The sequence below is a fragment of the Cololabis saira genome, chromosome 12 (genome assembly GCF_033807715.1).
Source record: "Cololabis saira isolate AMF1-May2022 chromosome 12, fColSai1.1, whole genome shotgun sequence".
Lineage (NCBI taxonomy): Eukaryota > Metazoa > Chordata > Actinopteri > Beloniformes > Belonidae > Cololabis > Cololabis saira.
The window spans coordinates 13,269,688-13,289,800 of NC_084598.1; the positions used below are offsets into that span (position 1 = coordinate 13,269,688).

The 20,113-nt window shown below is 41.1% G+C and overlaps 1 protein-coding gene across 1 annotated transcript; it reads right to left on the reverse strand.

Moving 5' to 3' along the window:
• Positions 1–4,245: 4,245 nt before the first annotated feature.
• On the reverse strand, positions 4,246–17,899 carry LOC133456300 (macrophage mannose receptor 1-like). Its single transcript, XM_061734770.1, has 6 exons — positions 17,799–17,899; positions 17,452–17,627; positions 16,099–16,318; positions 12,777–13,109; positions 11,412–11,509; positions 4,246–5,236 (listed from the first exon to the last, which is right to left on the reverse strand). Exons 1-6 carry the CDS (start codon positions 17,833–17,835, stop codon positions 5,126–5,128), a joined length of 975 nt encoding a protein of 324 aa, XP_061590754.1. The 5' UTR covers positions 17,836–17,899; the 3' UTR covers positions 4,246–5,125.
• Positions 17,900–20,113: the final 2,214 nt, after the last annotated feature.

A 20,113-nucleotide genomic window follows, 5' to 3' on the forward strand; every position in this document is an offset into this window, starting at 1 on the left:
GTACGCGGTGACGTGCGCCGTACGATGCGCGTCCCGCGTCCCCTACGCCGTAGGCTCTGCGTCGATATAACGCGGAACCATAAGAGGTCCGTCTAGTGCGCATGACCAACCACAGCTTTTCTGAGACGAGCTCGGAGCGCGGAGCAGACAGAAGCGGTTTCTACGGACAAAAAATGACGGAAAAAAGGAAGAAAACGTACCATTTTCATAGTTCTTTTTTACCAACGTCAAAAGAAAACTGTGTGTGTCTTATTTGCGGTACGACTGTGGCGACGGCTAAGCGGCACAATGTGGAGAGACACTTCAGTACGTGTCACAAAAGCTACAATGTTAACTACCCACCGGGCAGCGCCCTACGGACGGAAAAAGCGCGGGAGTTAAAGGCAGCTTTGGGCAAACAGCAGTCTTTATTTTACGAGGCCGAGGCGAGCAGTATTGCACAGCTGATGATCTTTATTCGGATGGTATTTGATGATTTCTCTACAAAGGAAGAACTCCTGACACCGCTGCCCCTGAAGACAACTACGAGGGGAGTCGACATTTATAACGCAGTTAAGAGTTTTTTAGTGGAGAAAAAAGTACCACTGGAAAAGCTGGTATCGGTGACGACAGACGGAGCTCCTGCTATGACCGGCCGGCATGCAGGTTTCATCGCACACTGTTAAGGTGATGTAGACTTCCCACCATTTCTGCATTACCACTGCATCATTCACCAGCAGGCGATATGTGCAAAAGTGACGGGCTTTGAGCATGTGATGACTCCCGTCGTGAAGATCCTAAACAGCATCCGCTCCAAAGCGAAACAGCACAGGACATTTAAGGTGCTATTGGAGGAGCTGGAAGCTGAATATGGGGACCTGTTACTGCACACAGAAATCCGATGGCTAAGCAGAGGACGGATTTTACAATGCTTTTTGTCGCTTTTGGGTGAAATCAAAGAGTTCCTGCAGTCCAAAGATGAAGACACGTCCCTGCTGGAGGACACTGAGTGGATACTTGACCTTGCATTTTTAACTGACATCACTGGGAAACTAAACCATTTGAACTGTGAGCTGCAGGGCAAAGATAAGACTGTTGCTGACATGATAAGTTCTGTCAATGCATTTAAAGCTAAGATGAGCATTTTCTCCATGCATTTACAGAGGAAAAAAGCGCTGCACTTTCCTTCTGTGCAGTCAGTGCTGAAAGACAATGCTTCTGCATCTGAGTCTTTTGACAAAGCTGCAGAAAAGTACTCTCAAGTCATAAACAGACTCGGGGAAGAGTTTGAGAACAGGTTTTGTGACTTTGATCAGCCCCGAGCCATGTGTGTCATTCATTTCCAATCCATTCATGCAAGTGGATACGACATGCATTGCTGAGCAACTAAGTGCAACATTCAACTTGGATGTTGGACAGGTGGAGATTGAAATTGTAACATTGCAAAATGACCTCCATCTCAAAGAAACCAGGCAGCACCAAACTTTTGGTGCCTTGCAGACACTGAAAAGTACAGTGGCGTATGCACAGCAGCCATGAAGGTTGCCAGCATGTTTGGTTCAACATATCTGTGTGAATCAGCCTTTTCTGACATGAACTTCATTAAAAACAAACACAGAACACGCCTCACTGATGCACATCTGCATGAGTCACTCAGAGTTGCAGTGTCAACTTATGTCCCAAATTTCAGTAGTTCAGTTCCCGCTCTTCAGGTGAAGAGCATGCAATGCCAGGTTTCCCACTAACAGACAAACTGTTGAAAAACTGTTACAGATGTGTTACTAAGTCTAATGGACATGATAATTTGTTTTAATGACTGCAAATGTAGTGATTAGTACAAATGTGATAAGATTTATTTTAAAATGAGTTATTTTTTGTTAAATCTTATATTATTGTTCATTTTTACAAACATGGTTCAGAGTTCATGATGAGTAATTTTTGTTAAATCTTATATTATTGTTCATTTTTACAAACATGGTTCAGAGTTCATGATAAGTAATTTTTGTTAAATCTTATATTATTGATAATTTTTACAAACATAGTTCAGAGTTCATGATGAGTAATTTTTGTTAAATCTTATATTATTGATAATTTTTACAAACATGGTTCAGAGTTCATAATTTGATCAAAACTGTTAGTGGCTTGTGAAAATTTAAAAAAACTTTCCTGCAAAATGTTGTGAAAGTGATCATTTGAAAATGAAACTCTTGGAAAGGTAAATAAGAAATATGAATTCAATTTAATTAATTAATTAATTAATTCATTAATATATTGTTTCCTACCTTGTTTAATCATTCTGAATAATCATTTTTGATGAATCATTAACGATTAGTGTCTTCATTAATAATAATGTTAAATTAAAGGTAAACTGTGTAACTTTCTTATTTCAGAAGTGTTTTATCAAAGTGGTAGCCCTTTGCATTACTCCGTGCCCTCGAAGTAGCTCTCCGTTTCAAGACGGTTGGTGACCCCTGCCTTAGGTCATCTGGATCTGGTTTGTTGTGTGTCCCAAGAACCAGAACCAAGCAAGGTGAGGCAGCGTTCAGTTATTCTGCTCCTCACCGGTGGAACAAACTTCCTGTAGACCTGAGGTCTGCTCCAACTGTCAGCTCCTTTAAATCAGGGTTAAAAACATTACTGTTTACTCAAGCTTACCTCTAAATTAAACTTACCTGCTGTATTCTACTGCCCTTATTTTTAACAGCTTGTGCTTTTTATTATTTTACTTCTTTTCTTATCATCTTATTCATAATTTTATTCAATCTAATTTGTTATTTACTGTCCAATTATGTCTTGCCGCTTTTAATGTCAATGTAAAGCACTTTGAATTACCTTGTGTTGAATTGTGCTATATAAATAAATTTGCCTTACCTTGCCTTTACACTACCCTAACAATAAAACTACTAGACATAAAATAAAACAATGCTAAAAACCCCTAAATGTTCCTTACCACGGGGCAGAGAGTCAAGAACACAGCCAACTCACACAAAGGACAGAGAGAGAGTGACACCCTGCGTCACACCTGCTAATGAGAGTTCCTGTGTTCCTCTGATCGGTCTCTCCGCTGACCTACTGCTACATAAAGTAGAATCTGTGTTTTGTTTTTCTTGAATGTTACTAGTAGTTTCCACCTTTTTTACCTGATACCAACTCCAGACCCTTTATCTGCCCTTTTTGTCTTGATATAATAACAGAATTGACCTCAAATTGTAAATAAACTTCCTTGTGCCTATTATCCAAGTACTTTTGAACCTATGAAAATACTTGGCTTTAAATGGTTTTAATTCTTAAATGATAAATGCTATAAGCCTGGACTTTGATTACGTATTGACTAATTTATTTATTGTGACAAATTCACAGCTCATTAATTACATATCTACGTATGTTTTATGTAATCACTGTAAATAACAGTATTTCTATTGATCATGTCTGGTTTTTATAAAATGTTGCTTCAATGTTATATTAAAAGTGTGATTATATTCTTTATAGATGAAGAGAGAAAATGCTCAGATTTTCTATAATTCCTTTAAATGTATGCAGGTCCTGCAAGATATGTTGGAGCCGCCCTGACTGGCTGAAAGGCAGTAAAGAAATAAACCGCTCACCTGATGCAGCGATGATGCACAGAAGAAGCGTCTCCATCCTCGGGCACCGTCTTGCTACTTCGGTCTGTGACTGCAAAAACGCAGCTGCTGACTTTATTTCAATTCAATTCAATTCAATTTTATTTATATAGCGTCTAATACAACAAAAATTGTCTCTAGACGCTTTCCAGAGACCCATACCCAGAAATTGACCTCCGAGCAATTATTACATAAACAATGGCAGGTAAAAACTCCCCTAGTGGGAGAAAAACCTTAAGCCAAACAATGGCAAGGAAAAACTCCCCTTTAGGAGGGAAGAAACTTTGAGCAGGACCAGGCTCATAAGGGGGGACCCTCCTGCCGAGGGCCAGACTGGTGGGTCAGGGACGGCAACAGCACAGCAGGCAGGTGGAAGCAGCAACGGGATGACCAGGGGTGGGGACCGCAGGCCAGCACGCAGCTCCCGAAGCTCCGTCCTTGGTTACGCACATGTAAACTCAAAATATAAACTGTTTGCATTTCAGGCTGCTGGTTTTCAGACTGATAATTGCATGGAAATCAAAATGATTTAAATTGATTAATTTACATTCAGTATTATAAACAAAAGATTTACTAAATGGGCTACAAAGTGTACAAATGCAAAAACACCTGAACTGGTAAGAGACTGATAAAACAAGATTAGTCTGATTCCAGTTAAACTTTTATTCACTTTAAGAATAACACACGCACAAATATACAGTATCAAGCTGCAGTTGAAAGATTTTACTTCAGAATAGAAATGAGAAATCTTAAGATTTTTATTGGAAATATAGTCATGTTTGAACAGGTCTCTGGACCACCTATAAACCAAAAGGGGCCCAGGTTGGACCACAATGTCGTCAGATATCTATGAAAGGACAACACATTTGTCTCCATTGTCAGTTTTGGCTAATGCTGAAACTGTGAAAATCACTTTAAAAGCATTGAGACTAATCATCATAAGAAATCACAAAGTAAATCATAATCATCAAAACCGATGTTTTTAAACAAATAAACATCAAGAACGTGACAGGTGAATAATTTATGTGCAACCGTCCCTGCTTTGTTGCCCTCGGAGGAAGCCGAAGGGCCTGAGTGGGAGGACACTGTTCTAAAGCGTGAACCCAGGCTGGTTGTGAATCTCACAGACAGGTGATGTCTGTTAGATTCTATCCGATGATGTTTACTTTAATGACGGTCGCCGTCATCAACTTTCTTCAGTAATTGTGTGGTCTGGAGCGCCCTCTGGCGAGCATTCAGAGTAATTATTTACTTTTACATGTCCATATAACTTATCAGACCACATGATTTCATCTGGGGCTACATTTACTAATATATTGTTTTTTTAAGTAATCCAAAGAGTTGCTTCGTCAGTCTCTCTGACAGAAGGCTAAAGTCAGACTTTTGTAGGGCAGCTTCTATATATATATATATATATATATATATTATATATATAATATAATATAAAGCTCAATTCAGACTTATTATGAAAAGAAAAAAAATTTGAGCGGAAAAGAAGCTGATGCGATGATAATTTTCTTCTGTTAAAGCTCACTCTTCTTCTTCTCCTTGTGGAAGACCTTTCCATCTGACTGCTTCCTCCAGCTCAGTTTGATGTCACTGTTCACTCCCTTCTCCTTCAGCTTCTGTTTGAGCTGGAAAAGAAGAAAAAAAAACAAAACCTTTTGAATATTGTTAGTGACAAAGTTCTTCACTTGTTCAGCTGCATCCTTCAGTTTTTGTCAGCAGACAGCTCTGGACTGACTTTTCTTTCTTGCTTAAATTAAAAAAGGCTATGTTTAAATTTCCTTCCTTCCTTCCTTCCTTCCTTCCTTCCTTCCTTCCTTCCTTCCTTCCTTCCTTCCTTCCTTCCTTCCTTCCTTCCTTCCTTCCTTCCTTCCTTCCTTCCTTCCTTCCTTCCTTCCTTCCTTCCTTCCATCCATCCCCATACCTCCCTTATCAACACGAACAACTAGTAGTGTGTTTGCAGTAAGCCCTGATGTTGCACCAATTCCCTTTGACCTCTTGGTCCTTCAGATCCCACCCCTCCCCTGTTACATCAGATGTGCCCCAGGGCTCTGTTGTAGGACCGCTTCTCTTCATAATCTACCTTTTTCCCCTCGGCCATATTTTCTGTGAAAGATACCCAGCTTTACCTTTCCAGCTATCCAAATTCAACACTTCCGCCCTCTTCCCTCTCTCTCTGAAATAAAGTCCTGCTTCACTTCAAACTTCCTAAAACGTAACTGTCTGTGACAATAACAGATATCCCTCTCATTGGTACCAAATATACATCATCTAAAGTTGACAGTCTCTCCCTATCAATTGACATCACCTCACTTGCCCCCTCCCCTCAGGTTAAGGGTTTGCGTGTGATCCAGGTAGTGCATCCAGTCCAGGACACACCAACACGACGTCGCCTGTTCTCGGCCGACTGCTGTGTCGCCTGTGTCGGGCTGGGTCGGGCTGGATCGGGCTCTTTGAACACACTGCAAAGACGACACCCGACGGCAAACTAGCACGTACGTTCTGCGCATGCGTGAGAGGTAATTCCCCTCCATACCAGCAGGCAGCGGTAGTCTGTATTCAGGGGCTCAAGGAGGAGGACAGCGCTTTTTTTTTCAAAGCTTTATTGAGAAAACACAAAGTGCAATACAAAACAGCGGTGACCAGACAGCACAACCACCTGCAGCTCTGTGGAGAGTTACCGCTGGCTGAAATAAATCATTTAGGAAGATAAATGTTCGTTTAATAGATTAAATCTAACAGTTGTAGCTACGCCTGTTAAGAAATTTGCTCCGAATATTTCGGGATTTTCTGCCTGCCGGCTCCGGAGCTGATTTATGGTTCCGCGTTAAATCGACACAGAGCCTACGGCGTAGGGTACGGCGTACGGCACGCGTCGCCGCGTAACCTACGCCGTAGGCCGTAGAAGATGGTTCTGCGTTGGTGTAACGCAGAACCATAAATCAGCCTTTATTCTGGCGAGGTTTGAAAAAGACTTCACAACAACGGGAAAGCGAGTGATTATATACACTGAGTGAATATTATGAAATTAAAATATATATTTCTCGCTAGAAACGTAATCAAAACGCATTTTTATGCAGAAACTAACTCAAAATATTTATTTATTTATTTATTTTTTCACGTGCTTTGAGACTCTAGACCAGTGGTCGGCAACTGGCGGCCCGCGGGCCAAAATTGGCCCGCCTCCGATAATATCTGGCCCGCCAGATGACATTGAAAATCTGATTTAAAAAAAAAAAAAAAAAAAATATATATATATATATTTTTTTTTTAATTATTATTTACTATCACAAAAACGACAATTTCATAGATAATTCAAAGCCTTTATTTAGAAAAGATAAAATAAAATAAAAGTAGAATCTTCATGATTCCGGACGCACACAATTCTGTATAGTTCCCTGTCACCTGTAGCATAGGGGGGCCTTAATTAGACGTGCACACCAATATTCAGGAGTAACGTAGGCACAGACTCCCGCAAAACTCCTGAAGCTGTTGAAATGGTAAGACGTATTTGTTGTGGTTTCAACTGTGAAAAATACAACTGATAACTTACCTTGAGTTTTGCTGTTGGTCTTTTAAATGGTAAAACGTCCATTATGTCTAAAAATACGTCGGAAAATCCGCCTCATTTGCATATCCTCTCACTCGTTTCAGCAGACACAGAGGCACAGAGAGCTGCTGCTACGTGTGCACGTACTGACTACTGTGCTACTGTTCATATCATGGGTTTTTCATGTGTTTCATGTCGTTCTGTGTATTTTAAAGAAGGACTGCATTTGTTAGTAGCTTGGCAGAAAATAATATTATCACCAAGTTACTTATAAGCGGTTTCATAACGCAGCCACAGAGTAGCGCTAAAGCAGTAATAATGCCGCGTTCCATTTGTCCTCGGAAGTGGGGATTTCCCAGTACCCAGTTGGATTTTTCAACTGGAATGCCCCTCGAAGTGGGATTTCCCACTGGGAAAGTGGGAGAGTCTTCACCACCCCCGAGTTCACATTCCAAGATGGCTGCCCCGGTTGTAAACAGTAGAAGAGAGCTCTGTAAAAATTCGTAGCACTTCATTCTAGTTTTGGTCACACTAAATCAGTCGTATACAAGTATTGTTTGGCATATATATGCTGCTATAGAGTAATTTACATTTTTCATGTGGTATATGCGAAATACAAACTTGTTTACCTACTTTGTAACTGGAACGCTGATAACTGGGCTGTGACGTCATTCCCAGTTCCGACTTCCGAGGTAAATGGAACGCAGCATAACACACTAATAACAGTCTGTAGCAAATTCAAGTTACTTTATTTAAACCAATGACTTTCTTTAATTATTTTTTTTGTACAAGATATAATAGTATAATAATACTAGTAGCCTATAGATAAGGGGAAAAAAAGTTTTGTTTAGTAGAAAAAAAAACATGCTTCGCCTGATTGATGTGATGTTCTGGCCCACCATCAGTGGTGTAAAGTAACGAAGTACAAGTACTTCGTTATTGTACTTAAGTAAGATTTTTGAGAATTTGTACTTTTATTGATACTTTCATTTTTATGTACTTTTACTTTTACTTCGTTACATTTTCAAGGGAAAAATCGTACTTTTAATCCGCTACATTTAAAATTGGACACGTCGTTACTCGCTACAAATTAAAGCCATGAGAACAGCACAGCGGGGGTGATTTATGGTTCCGCGTTACACTGGCGCAGAGCTACGGCGTAGGGTACGCGGCGACACACACCCTACGCCGTAGCCGTCGCGTCGAGTACCGATGAAGACTGAAGCCTGAATTATCGGTCCGCGTTAAATCGACGCAGAGCCTACGCCGTAAGGTACGGCGTAAGGTACGCAGCGAAGCGCACCGTACGGTGCGTGTCGCCGCGTACCACACGCCGTAGGCTCTGCGTTGGTGTAACGCGGAACCATAAATCAGCCTTGAGCGGCAGCCGACGCTCAAGCCGACGAAATTAAAATGGGTTAATGGAAACAAACGCTCAAGGGGTCAGAATAATATCACCATTATTTAGAGTTGTAAGCAAATTCTTGGATTCTTCATTTTTTTGCAATCCTTTTGAAAATAATTTTGTACTTTGTACTTTGTACTTTTTACTTTTTACTTCATACTTTGTACCTTAAGTACATTTTACACCATGTACTTTTGGTACTTTATTATATTTAAGTTGAGGTACTTTTATACTTTTACTTAAGTAATTTTCTTAATGGGTACTTTTTACTTTTACTTAAGTAATTTTCAAGCAGAAAATTTGTACTTTTACTTAAGTACAATATTTTTGTACTTTTTCCACCTCTGCCCACCATTCAGTTGCTCCGAAAAAATTTGGCCCGAGGCCAAACTTACTTGCCGACCCCTGTTCTAGACTTTTACAATCATGCGGCTAATTTATGGATTTTCATAGGCTAACTAGCTTCACTAAAAAATAAGAAATGTCTGCCATGTTTTTTTTTTTATTCAGTCCGCAAATGACGACGAAAAGCATTCTGGGAAATTCTGGGAACAGCCAATCACAGAGTGAGATGTTGACCGACGTCCGAAGCTCCCGACGGGAGGCCAACCTGTGGCGACGTGCGGGACACACCGGGGAAACTAGCCCGACAGACGCGCACCGACGCTCATCGATGGCCCGACAATCAGCTTGGTGTGTCAGGGCCTTAAGATGTCTCTAGCTGTTCCATCTGGAAAGAGGAAATGCTGATTCAATCAGAATCTGCTTTTGAAGTTGGCTTGGTAGTTAGCACTGTTGCTAATCTCAGCTAGGATATTGGTATATGGTTTCCTCCCTCAGTCTGAAACAACCCAAAAATATGTTTATTAGGTTAATTGATGGTGCAGAATTGTCCATAGGAGTGATTGTGTGTGGTTGTCTGTATTTATGTGACCCTGCAATGGACTGGCGACATGTCCAGGGTGCAGTCCTACCTTTCACCTGAGGGGAAGCTGGAATAGGCTCCAGCAGATCCTCTACCCCCGAATCAGAACAAGGGGGTATCGATAGTGGATGGATGGGATGAGCAACAAATGAGGACGCTCTGGTTACCACCACAAACTGACTCCACACAACCCTGGTTATCCTGAAACTGGGAGGAATGAATGAGCCCAGCTCTTTTCTGCCTCTGGGAGTGATTCAGAGGAGCAAACCGGATATATTCCTTTACACCTCAGTGAACTTCTTCCCTCATCTTTCACGCTAGATTACATTTAACACACCTTCATCCAAAGCAACTTGCAGGATAAGAGGTGCTCTTGGAAGAAGAGGGTTTTAAAGGTTTCTTGGCAGCAGTGAGATTCAGACCCATGTCCCTGAAGAGCCTTAATCCAATTATCACTACCACATATCCCCACCCTCCACCTTCCCCTCTTCTACCCCCCCTCCTAATGTGGGCTTTTTGTTTTACTCCTGAGTTGTGGAGAAAAATCATTGGTTCCTCGAGAGTCGTGGGAGGACATTGTAGACAAAAGCTTATTCTGTTAAGGCCGACTCTTTGATTGCATAGCTGGATGATTTGGACCCCAGGAAGGATCGGGGGTAAGCAGAGCCTTTTACTGAGACCTAGTCGATTAGTCATCTACTAGTGCACTATTCACCTAAGCTATATTGTCTCTACTCCCCCTGAACATGTCTTCCTAAATGTACTGTAAATTCCGGTATATAAGCCGCTACTTTTTTTCACATGCTTTGAGACTCTAGACTTTTACAATCATGCGGCTAATTTATGGATTTTCATAGGCTAACTAGCTTCCCGCCGGCAACACATTTACCGGTAACTTCGTTATATTAGACCAATGAAATTACCGAACAGGTCTCAGTGAACCAATGAAACTGTTTCGACAAACTACAGTAACTTGCGCTTCTTCAGATTACCGGGTTTCTTCAGATCACCAGCGTTTCTTCAGATCACCCGTGCTTGGATGATGAGCGGCGAGAAGAGAAATCCTTCACAAAAACTGGCCACATGCGGAGAGCAACTTTTTGTCAAGTCTGTGAGTGGATCCTAACTGCGTGGAGCAGTGTCAAAGAATCCAGCATCACCAGCGGGTTCCCAAAGGCTGGACCGCTGCGTGACGAGGAGGCCAGCGCAAGCTCACCGCGGATTTGCCTCTGGTGGACGGTGACACTGAGAGCGCGGAGGAAAGAGAGATGGAGTGCAACGAAGCCATTCTGAGACTCTTTAATTCTGCAACTGAAGAAGAGCACTTTAACGGTTGTAGTGCACGGGAGTAACTTTTGCTGGTAGGTTTCTGTATTTTCGCTGAGAAAAGTAACGATGAAGTAATCCTGTAGGCTGTTCAATTCTAATGTTATTACTGTTAGAACACTGTTATGAAACTGTTCTGTTTTTTCACTGTTCTGATAAAAGGCATTTGCAGTATGTATGTAGTTGTGGTTGTTACTGGCATTTAATTAAATGTTTTTTTTAAATGCCTATATATGCGCTCTATAGTCCGGAATTTACGGTATATGTAATGTGTGTATGCGTGTCTGAAATATCTATCTATCTATCTATCTATCTATCTATCTATCTATCTATCTATCTATCTATCTATCTATCTATCTATCTATCTATCTATCTATCTATCTATCTATCTATCTATCTATCTATCTATCTATCTATCTATCTATCTATCTATCTATCTATCTACTGGGAGGTAGATGCCTTCTGTAAATGTTTATTTGTCGACAATAGTTGACAATTAAATCCATCGGCGACTATTTTTTATCATTGATTTTTGGTTGTGTACTAATGTTTCCCATCTGAAAATCCAATAAAAATGCCAAAGCAGACATGATTTACCTGCTCCAGAGCGCGTTCCATCACAACAGGGTCATTCAGATCCAGCCCAGAGCTTCCCTTCACCTTCACCTTCACTTTCACCACATGCTTTGGAGGAGCTTTAAGAGAGAAACAGAATGCAGTTATGCGTTTCCTGGTTGGATTGTGATAGCAACAAAGTTTAATATTGAATGACAAGACAGATTCTCCATCATTTCCTTTGACACAACTCAAAGGGTCCGTCTGTCTTTTGAGATCGTCTCCGACGTCCGCTGTAACTGTCTGGTCTGAGGTGACTTCAGTCCACCATTTCACAATTTGATTTAGGGAGGTCTCGCTTTTGACAGAAACACTCCCAAACCAGGAGAGCAAACAAAAATACTACCTTTTCAATAAAGACGTGGTATAATAAAGACGCGTCTATGGTTTTGTCAGCGTGAAAGAGGGACAGTGTCACTGCCCTGTCTGGCCCTTCATGTGGGAGCTATGTTTCTAAAATCGATGACGATATCCCTTCTTTTCAGAGGAGTAAAGAACATTTTGAAGTTATTAGCAAGTTTATTTCGTCACTTAGTCCAAAGGTATCGATCTAGTTCTGGTGACGACGCTAAGTGGGGTTAGTGGGGACTTTGGCTCCCCGTAAAAAAATGTACAGTCCAACTCAAAGTTCCGTCATCTATGTGTGAAGTCCTTTACCAGCAAGCTCTACGTTATCTACAAGACCTGATGGTGCCTTATGTTCCCAATAGAGCTCTCCGCTCTCAGAGTGCAAGTTTACTTGTAGTTCCTAGAAGATCCAAATGTAGATTTGGAGGACGGGCTTTCTGCTATCAGGTGTCGGGCCATGGCCCCGTGTTGAACAAAGAAAGGCCTCCAGATTAGCTGGAAGGCCTGACCACATGATTGAAACAAAGAAACCTTCATAATGACTCAAAACCCCAGCAGGCTTTGCTCCATTTATGGTACCTAGGTGATAAGGAATAAGCCCTCATTGGGCATGGAGCAAAAAACCCAGAAGGGGTCCCCGCTGATGAACAGCAGCCCAGGCCCGGTTATAAAGAGCGGCTCCCACTCTCTCAGCGACCTCTTCTCTCCTGAGCCTGAGAGCTGTGAAGGCCACAGCTCCTACTTTAGCACGACCAGCTAACGTCGTACTTCTCCATCGTCGTGCCTGAGGAAGTGTCTGGTTGCCAGGAAACGGCAACTACGATCCGTCTGTCCGCAGCGCTGCAACCTGCGAATGTTCCCAGCCCCAGACGAACCCTTGGAGCTCTCTATTCTTCATCCTCTCTTTCCTATCTTCCTCCTCTTTTCCTCCTCTACCCGGCTGGTCTTCAGCAGGAGCCCAATGTTAAATCTGAAGTCAAGCTGAATCTTTTTTCTTACCAACGTTGCAAATGAACGATGCCTCCCGGTTGCAGTTCCAGTCCTCCCATAGTCCGGAATTGGTAAAGTTTGTCACTGCACAACTCTCATCCCCGCCGCTGGGCTCCCCTGGCGCCCAGTAGTTGAAGGAGAGCTTACTCCCATCGGTCCAGTTCCAGTCTTCTCTGTAAAGACCAATCCAGATATATCTATCAGCCGGTATCAGCCCATGTATCATCTCGTTCTCCGTCTTGTTTCTGACACTGGCCAGATCCTTGTGGTTGTTCCTGCAGAATCTCTGGGCTTCGGGCCATGTCAGGTTATCCTCGGTGAGAACGAATGTTGCAGTCGCTCCTGAAGATAAACCGTGGTGAAATGTAGTGTACCATGAAACAAGGATTTGTATGGAGCTAGAACAGTCTCAATAGTCACAAATGCACAGGACAATTCACACGTGCGTAGGAGACAAGATACACAATTGTATTTCTGATGCACAAACAAATATAACCTGATTTACAAATGGATGGTTGTGTGTGGACTTCGCTGAATTTTTTGTCAATGAAGAGAGTGACAGGCTCTGTCACTCAAATGTTACACACAAATGTAATCATTCTGATTCACCTATCATTTAAAATGTTCAAAGTAAATTATTATTTTATTGATATCACAATTTCCATTCAAAGGCAATTAAATTTGATTAAAGGGCTTTAAATAATAATGCAGCACCAGCAGAGATTAATGTAAATAGACTCAGAAAACTTTATTTAAATTCTGCAAGTGAGATTTCATTAACAATTCAAGCAACATGCATGAAATTATATATTTGAATGGCTTAATGTGTTTGCAGGGGGTCGCGGGTCCTTAAAAAGTCTTAAATTCCATTTTCCAGATCTGGCAACCTCAACCATAGTGCTGGATTTCTTAGTGACTGTCTTAAATTTTCATTTGAAAATGTTATTAAAAAGTCTTAAATATCAATCCAAGGGTCTTAATTTTAGAGGGAATGTGTCCAGTCATCATAAAAAAGGAGAACCTCCTGCTGAGGTTCTAAATCCATGTTGCCAGATTGGGCAAGTTTCAGCACAATTGGGCTGAAAAATATATATTTGGGCTGCTTTTCCTGGTTTTTACTAAATATTTAGGAGAAATTATTAAAAAAAAGTTGTCATTATGGCAGATAAAAGTAGAAAGTACACAATAAACTCATTGATATTATATTTGCTTTAATATACTCAATTTAACTGTAGTTTCTGTGTGGAGCCTGAACTTTTTTTGGCTTTATTTGCTTCTGACTTGAAATTAATTCTGCATTTAATAATTGACGGTTTTAACATAGAGAATGTATGATTCGGGCTGTTTTTTCATTATTTCAGGCGGTTTTACATCACGTTTCGGCTGGAACCTGTCAGATCTGGCAACCTCGACCTCGGCACTGGATTTCTTAGTTACTTGTCTTTTTGGTCTTAAATTTTGTTTGAAAATTGTTTTAAAAATTCTTGAATTTAACTTGGTCAAACCTCTACACACCCTGTGTAAAGGACCAATTGCCCATATTTGGTATAGGTATAGTCTGTAATCATATTCAAAAACATTTATTGTTATACTGGGTGAAATGGTCCTTCCATCCTGAGAGTAGCCAGTGAATAATGTGTTCAGAAAAAGGAAATAAAAAATACGACCTCTCTGACAGCTTTAATCCTGTAAAAACTCTGACCAATCTGTTTTTTGCGGTCCGAATGGCACGGATTGGTCAGAGGAACAAAGGCTTGGCAGGGGGGAAAGAATCAATCAGATGCCTTCATTTTAAGTCCTGCCCACGCCCCCCTCCGCCCCATGCGCACACTCGGCACGTCGCCCTGCTAAAAAGGCTAAAAAAGAAAGCCAAAGGGCGATTCTGCGGCGCAGGTTGTCCACTACTGGGGGTCTGCCACAGACCCCCCAGTATGGGGGTCCGTGGGGATGGAGGCGTCTCCATCCCAGCGAGGGACCTGCAGGCTCTGGAGCCACAGCTACGCCGTAGGGTATGGCGTAGCCTATGGCGTAGGGTACGCAGCGACGCGCACCATTCTGCGTTGGTGTAACGCGGAACCATAAATCAGCCTTCAGTGTGTGCTGTGTGTGCTGTTCTGAACTTCTCTGTTTCTCATTTTGCTGGGACGTCGGGTCCCTCCGCCGAGACACAACTTTTGCGGTATGCGTTCATTGTTGTGTCTAAAAATGATGAAACGGTACAGATATTCTGTGATATTTTTTTATATTTATGAAAAAATAAAATGATAAAAAAATAAAGGATCCCCATAACTTTGATTGGGTGGGCAGGACGCACGTTTGGGTGGACACAGCCCACCCCTGCCCCCCCCCCCCAAAACCGGCCTCGCTTACAGGTGAATGAGACATGGGGTAGTTTTGTTGAAAATGTGCTGTCCAAAATGTCCTGGAAAACTCGACTCCTGCAAATGCGCGTTCCCCAACATTTGTAGGGGCGTGGCTTAAATGAGGGGAGGGGATTATATGAGGGGGCGGGGCTTAGAGGAGGGGCGGGGCTTTGGACGGAGCGCTGGCGGGAGGGGGAGGAGGGGGTGGGGCTTAGAGGAGGTGCCACTTTCAAATCTTGCTAGCTCTTAAACATTACAGACTATACCTTTAATTGAAAGGATGAACGATCCTTTGAAAGGATGAAAGGATAACTTTATTTTGAAAAGGACTTTTATTTTGAATGTTCGGACAGGATATCCGTCGCAGTTGACGATTTTTGACGGTTTTTTAATGTTTTTTTTGATGCTGCAACTGCTGCGTGTGTAAATACTTTACTGAAGGGATGAAGATTTCAACACATTTTTTTGTTAGTGTCTCAGTTAGAGAGGAAAAAGGTAATGTTGTCAATGAATACGTTTGTAAATATTTGTTTGAAGTGTATTGTAAGATGAATATATGTTTACTGCAGCTCTTACGGTGTGAAGGAACTTAAACTCCTGAACATCAGTTGAAGACTCCAACGTTTCTTTCTGAGGACACTACACCCTGGATTAGTTTGAGTATGTCCATTTGTTTTTTTATGATTGGCTGATACAAGCAAGATATCTGATTGGTTGCAGATCATTCCGTATTTTAAAATATATTTGTGGATGCAAGTCAGGGGAGTCTCAAAAGTCACACACAAATGCAGCGAGGTCCACAGACCACAAACCATTTGTAAATCAGGTTATATTTGTTTGTGCATCAGAAATACATTTGTGTATCTAGTCCTACGCATGTGTGAATCGTCCTGTGCATTTGTGACTATTGAGACTGTTCTAGCTCCATAGATTTGACCTCGTGGTCGGTCACCTGGTATGACCCTCACCTGTGACGTCAGCGCAGACTGCTTGCAGGGGAGAGTCACAAGAGTAGTCGTGCCACTCCCCCGTGTACCGCATGGATGTGCAGCGTTCAGCGTTGCCTAAGTTGTTTGGTTGTCCAGGACCCCAGTCTCGGAACTCGGCCTCGCCTTCAGGATAGAAATCAGCATCCGACATCGACCACCTCCAGCTGTTTACGTTCTCGTACAATCCCATCCAAAAGTCCTGCAGATAACATGATGATGAGATTCAGAGATCTAATGTTGGATTTATGAACTTTCTCAACTTTTAAGCTTCTTGGTTTACACAGGTTTTGTGTTAAACTCTAAACTATTGTTATTGTTATTGTTATTTTTATTTTACCTGAGTAAACCACATTTTTCACAATTGTTCAAAGAAAAAAGGTTAAAAAAAGACAAATTAAACATATTTGGTAAATATAATGAATATGGTGGATTTTATTATAAAAGGGAAACAATAGAAATGTTTTCCTGAGACCAGCAATGATTTTGATCATCATATTCAATATTATTCTACTTTTCATTTAAATTTTTACAACTTTAAGGTCATTATAGTTCACAGACCAGGAGATAGTGACATAACGAGCCCTCACATGTTTATTAGAAAAATGTACTTCCTCTACTTTGACCATTTTTTGACTCACTGCAGTTTTTAAACAGAAGGTTTGATGCTCATGTTAAAGGAACATCATCAGGAATCATCCTACAGTTCAGATTTGGTAACGAATCGGATCATTTTGAATCTGTCACTCTTCGTCGTGCGAACTCCTGGCCAACGGCGGGTTCTGCATCGGTCCTGGTCAGCCTGATCTAAGTCACTGAAACATTAGAAGGGGATTTTGAAGCTGCAGTTTTAAAGAGTTGAGCAGTGTTTGACAGTGAAAAATGAATCTGCCAGGCGTGTTACAGTTAAACATGAAAAAAAGAAAATAATTTAAAAAATTGAGGCAATTGATTGCCTCAATTTTTTAAGTTCTGGTAACTTATTCAGGTTTACAGTGCAGCTTATGCATTGCCAGTAATATTTACACGTCATATCATGTGAGTTGCTCAACTTAAATCATATTTCTGTCTTACTTGCAGATAAACCTTTGTAAAATTTTTCTCTTTTAATTAAAAACCACTCTGTGACTGCAGGCTGCAGCAGATCTGACTTTGTCTGCCAAGGATATACTTTCAAACTTCTGAGATGAGCAGATTTTTAAAATAAAATATATTAGTAATGTAATGTATGAATATGGTTTGGAAGCAAATGTTATTAGTTTCAAATACATAAACATATATGATCTCTGACTACGGTCAAAAATGCTTTCAAGAAACAGAATGTCCTGCATTTACTCCGAACATGCCGCTCGTCTTTGCCAGGCTGATCAGGAACTGCATGTCCTCTATCGTGTGCACAGACGCCAGGCCGTCGTGGTTGTCACTGCAGTAACGCTGAGCCTCCGGCCAGGTCTTCATCTGCTGAACAAACTTGTAGTGGCGCTCAGCGGTGGTGGAGATGAAACCCAGCACTGCAGCGACACACAAGGACGTATCAGTCAGATCTGAGATGAAATACTTCTTCAAACATCTTCAAACATGAGTATTTCTGTATTATGAGAAGTTCCTCTGTAAGAGTGCTGTTCATATTCTGAATGTCAGGATAACACATTGAACATCGTTTGAAACTGAAAACCACTGACCTGCTGCAACAACGACCAACAAACGAGCTGCCTCCATCCTTGAACGTGCAAAGATTCGCGTCTCCTTCGGTCTGCGGCTGAAGTTGCTGATATAACTGACGTTTATTGCAGATATCCAAAATCAATATGAAAATGATTTGCATTTACACCACACTGGTTCTTCCTGGAGGTGTTTGCAAGTCAAAACGTTTCAAACCAGCTTTGTTTACATTACAGTGTTGTGCATGAAAGAGTTCAAATGAACGCTTTCATTGAACACGTTAATTTCTGTGAGAATGTTGAACTTGTAACCCGGTTAAAAATGTAACGGGATATTCATTGTGTCATTTCATCAAAGTATATAAAAAAGAGTGATTAAAAAGGTTAAAATTCATTAAAATGTTATAAAAGGTTAAAAGCAATTTAAATATATATATTATATGTTTAATCTTTTATTTGAACTATGATTTATCTGTAAAAACAAGATGTATGGCATTTATGGGGTTAATTGTGGATTGGCCGGAACGCAACTTCTCAGGTGTTTTTTGTTCAGGACGGAGAATGAGAGGATGGAGGACTGATTAAGCAAGGAGAAGGCACACGAGGAGCTTTAAGGGAAAAACAGTAACGAAAAGAGACTGCTGAGCAGACGTGAGTGACCAGGTTCGTGGAGGTGTTTAATCCAGACGCTCCAGAGGACTCAAGAGTGACTTCTATATGTGTGTGAGTGAACTACTCCGCAGGTGAGGACGTCGGGAGGCTAGCGGCTAAAGCAGAAGCTAGTGGCTCACAGGACCGGACTAGTTGGCATCCCGCCAACTGTTTCACCCGTGACTGTGGGGACGGATCGTGGAGCTGCAGACGAGGCGTGAGCACCGCAGCATCGGCAGTGACGGGTCTTTGGTTTCCTCGGGCCGGATTTTCTCTTGCCATCACCTGTTCTCCAGCCATCAACCAGTGGGCAGGAGGATACAGTCCTGATCAGTAAGGTACCTTTTTATTTTTTCTGTGCCCGGCTGGGTGAAGCAGCCACTGTGTTTATGGTTTCCACGATCCCAAGCTACATTCAGGCCTGCAACAAAAACATTAAAGGGGTACCCCGGGTTTATTTTCAATAAGCTAATAAGAGTGCCGGCATTGTGTTTATAAGGTTTGTGGGTTCACATTTTTGCACTTATATTAAGTTGTGGGAACTTAAAGTTCTGCATTACTCCTTTTGAGGTAAAAAAAGGTTTGTTTACATTTACTAAAGTTTGCTACAGTGTTTTTCTAAGACGAGAGAATATTTTATTTACTGTGTTTATTTGAAGGAAAGAAAAGAGTATTTCATTTATTGTGTTTCCTGTGGAAAAAGGGACAAATAAGTGTTTTTGTTAAAAGAGGGATTTATTTTGAAGATTTAAAATCCTAAGAACTTTCATATTTTTATTTTTCCATTTCCTTAAGCAGTTTTCAATTAAATAATTTAGAATTGATTTTCTTAAAATTCTTGTGGTGTGTTAACTTACTTACCTTAAGAGAGAGATTTGTTTATTTCAGAAATATAAATACCTGAGGGGTGTAAAATCTTTATTAAAAACTGGAGTTTAAATTGAATTCATAGGTAAGTTTAAGTCTGTTCATGTGTGTAATCTAAAAAAAGAGAGATTTAAAACTAACATTAAAACTGAGTTAATCAGGGTTAAGTATAGTCAATATAAGAACCCAAAAGCCCTGCCCTTATTGCTAAGATTACCAAGGGGAGCGCTACAAACTGAACGCAACATATTTGCAAATAAAGAACGTGAACTTGTTCAGATCTGCAGATCACGAACTGGAATTTGAACTGTTCAGATTACGTGAGTTTCAGCTTCACTGTTTTGGTGAAATCTTTACATGACCAGTGAAGAGAGAGACATTGCAGACGCAGTGTCAGCGAGCCGTCAGATGATGATCCGCTTATCATTATCTGCGGGAATTTTACACATCGTCTCCCACAGAGTCCACCGGTAAAAATCTAACCTTTCTGTGCAAATTATGTCCACTTGCGCTGAGAAAACAAGTCTGAACGTCTGCCTCGTCAACTTCACATTTGAAACGTCATTTAGAGTTAAAGCATCAGTCCAGTGTTAGAAAATATCTGCAAGTCCTTAACAATCAAAAAGAAGTCATCAGGAAAGACTAAGAAGACCCAACAGACCCAAACGACCCCAGTCACACCGCCTGCAGCCTTCAGGGGGATGATTTCCCAGCAACAGGGAACAAACTGATAATGGACTACATTGTTGGAGATTTACAACCTCTGAGTAAAGTTGAAAAGCCACTAGGACAATACATGATTGTATACAGTGAACAGT

Bases quoted from the DNA above. Each gene is read 5' to 3' on its own strand.
- LOC133456300 (XM_061734770.1), bottom strand. From the start codon at position 17,835: ATGGAGGCAGCTCGTTTGTTGGTCGTTGTTGCAGCAG. The intron at 16,319-17,451 runs GTAAATGCAGGA...TGTTATCTGCAG, and splicing joins AGACGAGCGGCATGTTCGGA to GACTTTTGGATGGGATTGTA. The intron at 5,237-11,411 runs GTAAATCATGTC...CTTCTTTTCCAG, and splicing joins TGGAACGCGCTCTGGAGCAG to CTCAAACAGAAGCTGAAGGA.